General features: G+C 41.6%; 1 protein-coding gene across 2 annotated transcripts in view; it reads left to right on the plus strand.

The window, feature by feature from the left end:
- PHKB (phosphorylase kinase regulatory subunit beta) overlaps positions 1 to 10,056 on the plus strand; it is a 225,746-nt gene extending 215,690 nt beyond the window's left edge. For both annotated transcript variants that reach the window (XM_023514768.1, XM_012806835.2), the window contains exons 28-31: positions 3,472 to 3,601; positions 6,259 to 6,366; positions 8,416 to 8,556; positions 9,166 to 10,056. In XM_023514768.1, coding sequence (XP_023370536.1) covers positions 3,472 to 3,601; positions 6,259 to 6,366; positions 8,416 to 8,556; positions 9,166 to 9,303 — 517 coding nt within the window. In that variant the 3' untranslated portion in view covers positions 9,304 to 10,056. The remainder of the gene's footprint in view (positions 1 to 3,471; positions 3,602 to 6,258; positions 6,367 to 8,415; positions 8,557 to 9,165) is intronic.
- Positions 10,057 to 11,299: the final 1,243 nt, after the last annotated feature.

Below are 11,299 nucleotides of genomic sequence, written 5' to 3' on the forward strand. Positions count from 1 at the left end.
TGGAGAAAGATCATGATTAATCTGTTTATTTAAAACATATTTAAAGGACCTTTAGATATGTAAAAAAAAGTTGAGTAATTCATAATTGAGAAATGTCAGTTGGGAAAGTTAAAAAGTATAACAAGCATTAGATGAGGCTGTGCCCACCACTCCTCTGTATGGCTGGTGAGCAGAGCCCTGCTGGTTGGAAATTAGACAAGGTTTTAAAAAGATCACACATCTGTGCTTATCCTCTGGCCCAGCATTCCTGTTTTTAGGCGTCTACTCTGAAGATATGCTTCCAACAACACAGAAATACATATGCACAAGGTTACTCATTACACTATTGTTTATTTTTGAGAATTTTGGAATTCCCATAACCTAAATGTGCGTACATGGGAGACTGTTTGAATAAACTACAGTCTAGCCACACAGCAGGGTGCTCTGCAGCTGTGAAATCGGAGCATGCCCCTCTGAACTGACGGAGTGGTTCCAGGGTATGCTGTTAAACATAACAGCACAGAGCATCTATAGTATGGTACTTTCTATGCAAAACAGGAAAGGATATAAATAAGCAGATATATGCTCATTTGTTCAGAAGAAATACAGGAAGGATAAATCAGACCCTAACAGGGTTGGACGGGGACAGGGTGGCAGGATGGAGAGAGGTGTGGCTGGCGGGGCTGAGAGAGCAGAGACTCGACACGCACCTTGTGTGGCGCTGACCCTAACACAGTGGTGACGTCTCCATATCCAAACAATGAATGGAAATTAACCCAGATGTGGAGGGAACACAAAGTAGAATAAAAACAGTGAAGGACGAAGCTGCTCTCCAAGCAGGTAACGCAGCCCCAGTGCGGGCGGGAGAGGCGGGTTAGCTGGAGCACCTTTGGGGGCATGGCTTCAACTGGGTACTGTCAGGCGGAAGGAAAGAAGGACTGCACAGTATACTGTACTCCAGTTATCAGTTCTTTCTTCCAGATGTGTGGATTAGCAATTCAGAAATTACATGTAAACTAGGACTAAGCAAAAAACTAAATCTCTTGTGCATAATGAGAACCGGATTTTGTGAGAGAAGATAGGTACAAGTAAGGACAGAGGGAGGCCGGGATGCGCCCGCTGCTGCAGGATGGAAGTGACTCAGCATATGAGTCCACGGTCTCTACGCAGATGGATAGATGCACAAGTTGATGTGTGTCTGTACGTGCATCTGTCGTGTTCTCATCCTGTCCGTGGACATGACCTGGAGGCAGGGAGAGCACAGCAGCAATGAGCAACCCTGGTGGCTGGATGCTGGTCTCTAAATAGCATTTTTAATAAAAAAGAACCACCATCTCTTGGAGACATTATTGCTTCCAGGGCTGAGCAAGAAAATGTAGAAGGAGGCTAGAGCATTTTTACCAGAAAGTAAGAAGGTGCTCAAAATATGGTAGAGGTGTGTCCAAAGGTCACTGGAGACCTCTCAGAGGAGCCCCAGTGGCCAGTGCTGGACAACTGGAGCAGCCCAGTGACGACAGTATCAGGTTGTAACCCACAGAATAAATGCGCACAGGTCCATGCTGAAGTAGGTAGATGAACAGGGAAAAGGGGTTCATCCTGACAGCACAAGTCCAGTGAGTAGGTACAATGGAATGACAGAAATATAGAATCATCATTGGAGAAATAGAAACCAGTAGTAATTATTGCAGTCCAGAACCATCACTGGATGGAAGTATGATGAGAAATGGAAGTTTTACATAACTCTGAGGTATTTCCCCTCATGGTACTTGTTAATTGCAAAGGAAAAGTAGCTTTCCAGGAGAAAAACCCAGCGGACTCCACTTTAACCCAGTGTTTAAGGTGACTATCACCAGTAATAGACATGTCAACATAATGTATCCCCTGATACATTGAAAAAGGCTTATCACTTCTGGATATCCATGCCCCCAAAATGCATAATCACAATTTATCTGAAAAAATCAGAGCAACCCAAAATGAGGTGCACCCTGTATAACAGCTGACATTTCTAAAGTGTTGAAGTTATCCAAGACAAGGGAAAGTGGGGGGACTGTCCCAGTTAGAGGTACCTCAGGAAACAGGTAAGTACCATGTGGATCCTGGGCTATCTCCTGAATCAGAACATGAACTTTAAAGTGGTCAAAATTGGAATAAGGTCCAAGGTTAGCTGATGGTGTGATGTCAACATTAACGTCCTGGTTTTGATCATTATACTGTGGTTACGTGAGATAACAAGAGCAGGGACAACAAGTAAAGAGACTGTAAGAACTTTATGAATCATTCTTGTCACTTTTCTGTAAGCCTAAAGTTTTTCAAAATTTAAAGGCAAAACATAAGAAAAGGGATTTCAAAATAATGCTCTACCTCCATCATGAATGCTCACTCATTTCTACTTTTCTTGTGGTTCTAAGCAAACATCTCTTTAATGTATTAACCACGACTTCATAGAACTTGAGGTACCCTTTGCTAAACAAAGGGAAGGGAGGGAAAACTCAGTGCAGGTTGTGAGGTACACACGTGTCCACACTAAAACTTCACCAAGGAGCCCTAGGCCTTTGAGCTGCCTCGCTTTAGTGAGACCCTGAACTCAGCAGTGCAAGGCTACATCTATTAAAAGAAATTTGGCACATCCAAAAAAGATGGCTTTCTCACTCAAAACCTCACTGGTTCTCTTTCACCAGAACAGAAATGTCTTTCTCTGCTTCCTGTGCCCTTCAGTCTTTGCCTCCTTGTCACTGAGCACATTTCACTCTCCGCCTCTGTAAACACCGGGAGTAAAAAGTGTGTGTCTTCACTTCCACAAGAATAGACTACTATGTTACTGCGTGTTTTTCTAAATCATACACACCTTTAGCAGTTTGTGAATGAGGTATCTTTATGGTTTAAGCATTTCTGTGGAAATAGGCAATCTAGAATTTTGGCTTATCATTACACTGTTGTTATGACATGTAAGATTTGGGGTCTAGTTTTTCAGCTATATTCAAATAGCAAACTTCTGTAAAGTTTAAAAAGGTAATTTTAATATGAATATTTTTTCAAATATCCACTTGCCCATTTATCAAATGTTTATTAAGCACCTTTATGGGAGAGAATTATAGGAGTGATCAAATGTGATTTCCATCTCTTCACAGAGCTTACATTTTGTCCAGTGTAAAAACTACCTAAAGTGATTGGGAAGTTGGCTACGTGTTTAAATGAAGCTGCTTTGTGTATTCGAAAATCATTTGTTCATGTAGTGAGCAATTCTGGCTTACTAGAAAACAACATTTTGCCTTTTAAATTTTTTAAGATCTTGGGGACCTCCTCCTGGTCTGCAAGCCCTGCTTTCCCTGTGAAACATTAACTGGCCTCTGTAGCACATGGCAGAGGCGCGCCATTGACAGGCTTTGGCTTTTATTGTTACCCTATGGGAACAATTAATCCTTATTGAAAGCCCTGCTTTCTACCAGAACAAGCTTGTTTTTCAACTCTAGGGCATTCTCCTTTGGTCCACAGATGCTGGCTGAACAGGCGGCAGATCGATGGGTCTCTGAACAGAACGCCCCCTGGGTTCTACGACCGAGTGTGGCAGATCCTGGAGCGCACACCCAATGGCATCATGGTGGCTGGGAAGCATCTGCCCCAGGTAGGGCCGCCCTGTTTATATAAGGAAGGGGACCGCTAAGGGGCCGCAGGCAGAGGAGTCTTTTCCTCTCTGCACTGCAGTAACTTTTGCTTTTCAGTATTCTAAGGATATTTTTAAAGGAGGGATATCCAGATACCAGAAGGGATGGAATACTAGAAAATAAGAAGTCGAATCAATTAAGTTGGAAATATTTTTACCCAATCTGAGTTACTTTTATTTTTCAATTTTAATGTCCCTCTATATATTAAAAAAAGAGCTTTCTCTACTAAATGGGTATATTGCTAAGAAATTGTGTTTAATCCTTTTTTTTTTTTCGTATTGTCATATGTCAGATGTTTTAAGGAAGCTTCTTTACAGGAACTACATGATCAAACCTCTTTGTAAACAAACTGCCCTTCCTTTGTTTCCTTAGAGTGAACACAGGGTCTCTCACACTGGCTTTTCCTTAGAGGGGGGGATCCCTTCAGCACCCTAAGCGGTAGTGAGCCAATGCTGGGGAACCTCACAAACAATGGAACCTTGAAAAGACAGAACCTGATCAGACCTAACAAGCAAGGTGGCCAAGGAACGCTTCCAATAAGGAAATCGCTGCTTAGGAATTGCATTAAAGGTGAAAAATGCAATAACTCTTTAGCTCATTAAACAGATAATCACTTATTTTACTCAAGATATAATTTAGCTGTGGTTCACATGAACTAGTGTCCTCCCCTACAGATGATTTCCTTTGTAGATATTTTATTTATTTAATCCTGGCATCGGAATCTTTCTGCTTATACCCCAGAATGAAGAATTAGCCCTTTGGAAATAGAGGACTGTGTTTGTTTTCAGCGTTGAAACTCCAGATGAATTAATTGTGATGTAGCTCTTTGTGCAGATAAAGTATTCCCAAACACACACACTCATTTTGCTTCTGTATTCATCAGAGTATCTCTGGAAGGAGCCCCAAGTGTGCTTTTCTTTGCCTTTGGAAGAAGGAACTTTGTGGCTGGGGGGTGGGGCCACGGGGCTTTTCACTGGAACCATTTTTAACCTTTCAAAATTTGAACTGTGTGAATACATTACTCAAAAAAATAAATAGAAACTTTTCAATAGTACTTTTTGTACTGTTCACAGACAGTGAGTGGTTTGACTTGGCTGCCAGGACAGGTGCTGGAGCCCTCCTGGTGCCCTTGCTGTCTGAGCAGCAGTGTCTCCTGGCAGGACACAGCCTTCCTGGGCAGCGTCCTGCCTGTCCTGCAGGCTCCTTTCCACGCAGCTGGGCCCCGCACCCAGGCATCTTTGTGAGCTTCCTTCTCAGCTCTGCCAGCACTTCCCAGGCTCCTTTCCGGGACACTTACTCCAGTGTCCTCTCTGTGCTAATATCCTCTCGCTGCTAAAACTCTCAGGAACAGTAAACACAGGTAAGGGTTTTTATGCAACAAACACTTTTCTAAATGCTCATCTAATCCTTAAAACAATCTTAGGAGAAAGGCACTTTATCATTCCAGTTGATGAGGAAACTAAAACACAGCCAGATGATTTCCTCAAGGTCACACCTCTAGTAAGAAGCCGACCCCGAGCGCAACCCCTGCAGTTTGGCTTCTGAGCCTTTCCTATAACTTTTCTGCTACACCATTTACTCTAACTCCTCTCATCAGAGTAGGAAGTAAGGCAAGCTTGTCATCTCCTCTGTAGGTGCCCAGTAGCTGGGTTGACTTTTAATGACCTATCATAAAAGTAATGCAGAAAATGATCATCCTTTCCTTCTGGACACTGTTAGTCCTATTGCTAGATGTCTGAACAATCATAATAACTATTTAGCATTTGGGCTTCATTTTCTCCAAATTAGGTAGTACTTGTAAACATTAGCAACATCTCAGATTGTATTTACAGGGTCTCTCATACTGACGTTTCCTTAAGTGGGGTTCCTGCTGGGTCCCCTTTTGAGTAGCAGGTGGATACCAGTGGTCTGGAGCCAGGAGGAGGTTCCCTGCAGTCATCACGGCCACCTCTGCATCTCTGGTGATCATTCTGGGAACTCCACCTGCTTCCCGCCAGACAGCCCAGCTCTCAGAGTCTTCCCTCCATCCTTTGAGGATTCTCCACCCGCCCGGATCTCGATTTGGATTTTAGTTTATTTTCCGCTTTCCTTTGGTTTGTGGAAAGTGAATGGAAGACTGTGCAGTGCTCTCAGCTTAGATGAAAGATGAACAACAGAGTAGAGAAAATTCTCTCCGTTTTGCCTTTTTTCTATTTCCTTGCCATCTCTGCATATAATGCTGTCTTTGCTGTGCATTTTTATGCTGTCCGTTCAGAAAGGACCTGCCACAGAATGATGTAAATTCAATAGCAGGCAACTTACACACTGATGCCTGACAGCAGCCTAACTTCTCGTATTGACCCTGAGAGCAATGTGGGCTCTGGTTGTTGTCCCAACTTTTGGCTGTTCCTTTTGTGTATTTGAGTGGCTTTCCATTAGACTTCTTTCCCCTAAAACATTAGTATACTGAAGACATTTACTAAAAATGAGAGGTTTGACATATACAAACTACAGTTCAATAGCTAAAGGTGCTTTCTAAGGTTTTATAGAAACTGGAAAAGATTATCGATCAGGAAATGAGATTCCTCTACTGAGTAGAGAACAGCGCAGCATGTTAATATGGAGTCATTTTTTTCAGCAACCAACACTGTCAGATATGACCATGTATGAGATGAATTTCTCTCTCCTCGTTGAAGACACTTTGGGAAATGTTGACCAGCCGAAGTACAGACAGATTATTGTGGAGGTTTGTATTAAGAAATGTGGATTGCTAAGAAATGTGGATTTTCTATTTGCTCCCTGAAAAGTAGTATAAGGCAAACTGTCTAAGAGACCAAGAATTCTATTCCTCACCAACCGTGACTTCCGCCAATTGAGTCCTCAAGAACGTGGCCATCTGTGGCCCAAGGCACATGAGCAGTTCACAGACCCTAAACTCCTCCAGGGGACACCAACATCCCAGCTTCCCAGCTACCTGTCCACCCTCAACAGCAAGTGGATCAGTAGCAGCATAGAAATAGGGGAGATGACCTTTTCCTACTCATTTTGTTTTAGTTTTTCTATTCACAGAAATAATGCACAACTATTGTAGAAAGATTCAAGAATTCAGGAAATTATAGAAAAGAAAACAAAAATTCCTCCCACACCCACTGGCAAAGGATCATCACTGTTAATAATTCGAGGGCCGTCTTTTCAAACATCTCTGTATGAAGAGAAGACATGTAATTGTGTTATGTGGTCATTGCTTTATGTAAATGAAATGCTGAAACAGAAATGCACACACTGAAACATCACGCCAAACACAGAGAACCCGCACCTGACGGCTTTGACCTGTAGTTCATCCTCTTTGTGTCTCTTTCTCTGGGAGTGTCTGTCAGACTTTGTGTTTCTTGAGGGGAGGTAATGTGTCTTACCCAGACGTGAGCTATCAGTGAGAGTGGAGTGGATTCACCCAGGCCTCCAAAGTCCCAACTTAGGAACAGAGCCAGGCAATCAGTTCTGTAGCAGGTAGGGGTGAGGTGCAGACTAGGTTTCAGGAAATCAGGGGTTATTAGATGGGTGGATGCCTTCTGGTTAACCTTCCATGTCTAGTGCCCAAATCTGGGACACACAGTGGACATAGAGGTCTGTCTTTTAGACTAAAGTGAGGTTGTTCCCTTTGCAGAAGAAATTTTCCTTTACAACTACAGCAGAACTTTGCATTCTCCTAGCTACCTTGCCCCTAGGTCTCACACATTGTAACCTCTGGAGTTTACCGAAAGTATTTCCTCTTGGTTCTTTCAGGTTCTGTTTTGGAAGCCTTCAAATAAAGCACAGTGAGCAGATTCCCCAGGTGGGAAGTGTGAGGAGCCATGAGCACCCACAGAAAGCCTTCACCCGGCACTGTAGACTCGGACACAGTTTTTGTATCTGATATGAATTTGGCATCTAAAATGAACACTGCCACTTAGGATAAGTGTGCGGGATGGTCACACAATAGAGTGCTGCATTAAGCTAAGATAGTTTATATAGACAAAGAGCATTTGTAGAGGTCAAAGTTAAGTGTATTTTTTTTTTTTAATTGAGACAAAATCACAGCAACCTCAAACTCTTGGCCTTAAGTGATTCTCTTGCCTTAGCCTCCCAAGTAGCTAGAACTATAGGCGCCCACCACAATCAACTATTTGTTGTTGTTGTTTCAGTTGTCATTGTTGTTTAGTAGCCCTAGGCTGCTTCCAACCCACCAGCCCCAGTGTATGTGGCCAGCACCCTAACCATTGAGCTACAGGTGCCGAGCCAAGTGTATTTATGTAAAACATAGCCATCCCCTGAGCAATTTTTGCAGCACCACAGATGTACCCTCATTTTGCGGGGATGGACTCCAAGTTGTTTGATCATGAGTCTAGATCCAGAATCTCTAGCTGTGGTCCCTGCCCCACTGCACACTGGTTTTGGTGTCTTGCCATCAAGGACTGATGCCCAGAGGATGAGTTTGGGTGAATAAGGTGTGATGTACTAAGCACAGGGTGAGGAAAGTCACTTCTCTAAGTTGTCAGTTTTCTTTAAGTGACTAAAAAGTATTTCTGTACAACTACAGGGATATACACAATAAAAGTATTCAGCTTCCAAACAGAACTTATTTGGCTGATTTGCAAAATTAGGTAGTTTCCCTCCATATGTGATGTTCAAGTCCCTCATACAGAACACACTGTGGATGATGAGGCTCCTCCGTCCATCTGATTAGAGAATGAAAACGTGTCCAGACATGTCGCTGTTATGGTTCATGTAATTGGCTCTCCTCATCTGTCTCTTCTAGTTACTGATGGTTGTATCCGTCGTACTGGAAAGAAACCCTGAGCTAGAATTTCAAGACAAAGTAGATCTAGACAGACTGGTGAAAGAAGCTTTTCATGAATTTCAAAGAGATGAGAGTCGGCTAAAGGAAATTGAAAAACAAGTAAGTAGAAAAAAAAGCTTTTTGTAGAAGTGTCTTCATAGTCTCAATTGTTCAGAATCTCCCTAATCCCCCGTCATTTAACTTACAAGACAGATTCACATAGTACAGAATAATACTTGAGAGGCAGGCTGAAATTTGAAGAACTAATGTTACTTTTTAGTTAATTACAGGTCAGTTTAGCTACGAAGTTCTGACAAAGAAAGAAATCTAGGAAGAGATAAATTTGCTTTATGCAGTTAGCAGGTATATATTCCAGAGGTCTATAAAATTAGATTCTGGGGAACCAGGAAAGCAGTAGCAGGCTACCTGGTGCTGTGTACTGCCTCACATTCCCTTCCAGGTTCTGTGTTTAATGTTCCATGCTCATCTGGAAAAAAGGTTCTCTAAGTAAATAAAAATTATCAGCAAAGAGGAGAATATTAAAAATGCCTGTTTTTGTTTTATCTGTGAGAATCTGCCTCAGGAAAATGAAAGAAAAGCCCAGGAAACTCATGTGTTCCAAGGAGAAATCTTCCTGTGAATTTATTTCCCTCCCAGGCTGGCACTGGTTTTACCTGTCAGTCTTTGCAAACCCAGAGCCCCGTGATTGCTGGTTGTTTTCCTCTGCAGGATGACATGACTTCCTTTTACAACACTCCCCCGCTGGGGAGAAGAGGGACATGCAGCTACTTGACAAAGGTGGTGATGAACCTGCTGCTGGAAGGAGAGGTCAAGCCAGGCAGCGACGACCCGTGTCTGGTCAGCTAGGGAGGAAGGCCAGAGGCTCTCTGGAGACGCGTTTTCTAGAAGTGTGTGATGTTTCGTGGTGAAGCTTAATCAAAGCAGCCAGTAATACATGAACCAATGGTGCTGGTGAGGTGATTGCCCTACTCATAGCAGAGCTACTGGACCTCCTGCATGCCAGTGCTGATCTGTTGGTAATCGTAAATGCCTTTAATCAGGCGGAAAAACTTCTCATGATTATGCCAGCTACAATGATAATCTTCACTGAATCATAGAAATAGTTTATGAATTGAAAATTCACTGCTGCGTGTTTTATGATAAAACAGCTCATCAAAATGAATCCGGGCTCTTTGGTCTCTGAATTTTTACCTTACTGCCACTAAAACAAATTTGCCAACTGGTAAGCATGCTGAGAATCAAAGGTATCAGAAGAATTGTGGCCGTTTTATTAGTGGTCTTGTCATGCTAGAAGATATTAATATACATCATAAAAGCAGAATCAGCCAGCTGATATTTTGGTTCTCAGAAACAACATCATTAATAATATTTTAGTATGCAGAACTATTGTACAATTTTTACCTTTAATCATGACTATGCTTTAGTATTTGTGCAAACTATAGGATTGAATAAATCTGGACCTTATCAAACATTTTTTGAGCTGCTGCTGAAAATAGGACCTGTGTAGCATTGTCCAGAAGTATATTTAATTTAAAACTGTTAACCTAGTTTGTACTAGTAAAAACAAAATTAAGTCATTAAATTTTATTTCTGAAGTGATGAATGTATCTGGAAGCAGCCTCTATTCCAAGCTCACAAGACTGAGTTTAGTGTTTCCACTGACTCGATCTGGAGATAGTATGGAAGAGAATCTACGGAACCTACCATTACACATACTTTTCTTCCAAATTTACTTAAACTTTAATAAAAATAGAAAGTAGATTAAACATTTAAATTTTGTGGATTTATTTCTTTCCTAAATGTTAAAGTGCAGCCCACTAGTTTTGAGCCCTGGCTCCAAAGAGAGTTATTTTTCGGATCAGCCTTACTGGAATTTCATCTGAGAGGACAGACTTGTCACATGGAAACGCAGCCTGTCTATAGTCTTGAAAGGATCTAAGAGAGGACAAGTCAATTGATACTAAATAAGTGGATGTGTGAGCACAAGGAAACAATGCTGTTGGTCATTCCTCGTAATTTTGCATAAGCAATTGTGTGTGTATTATTAGCAAGGCTGAGGGGAGTGAGATAGACTCTGCCCTGTGGAGCATCTGAAGGAGAGGACAAAGAGGGCCATTAAAGTAATATACTTTACTAGTGTATCAAGAGGGTTTATGGAAAGGCAGTCCTGAATGATGAAGCTAGTTTACAAAACCTAAAAGTGAAAATAACCTAAGCACAAAGCCTTAAGAGGGAATTGAGGACTAAAACTTCACAGCTGAGGAAACTGGAAGTTAGAGAAAGAAAGGAAAAAAACTTGAAACATTTAATGTTTGCTGAAATTTGAAGAAAAGTAAGCAGTGTTGTATTTTTAAGAATTTTTTAAAAATCTGATTAGCTGAGCAATGTTGCCAGAAAACTACTGCCTCAGTTGAAATCAAAGATCATTTGCAAATGTGCGTTTCCTGAATGGGTGTTAGCTTCCTGCGTAAATGTCACATATGCAGAATCCTCACGAGTTTCTGTGCCGCTGAAAGCATTCAGAATCATATGTCACGTGTATCGACTTTATGCTTGAAGAGATTCGAAATTTATTGTTCTAAAAGATATATTTGGAATCAGCCAACATGTTTTCAAATTAGAAGAGCAAAAAGTAATAAGAATTAGAACACAGCACTCATGAAATTTAGAAATCTCATTTGGTCTACAGAACCCAAATGTTTTAACAGCTGCACTAGAGACTGACAGAAAATATTAGCACATTTATTTAGGCGTGACAAGGTTTAAATCTGATTTAAAGCCTTCTTTATCACAACGGCAGATTCACTGCCTAAGTTTACTGTATGAGCAGCGTCTGTTGGAA

This window comes from Otolemur garnettii, unplaced genomic scaffold (genome assembly GCF_000181295.1).
Source record: "Otolemur garnettii isolate 467f Iridium unplaced genomic scaffold, OtoGar3 scaffold00058, whole genome shotgun sequence".
Lineage (NCBI taxonomy): Eukaryota > Metazoa > Chordata > Mammalia > Primates > Galagidae > Otolemur > Otolemur garnettii.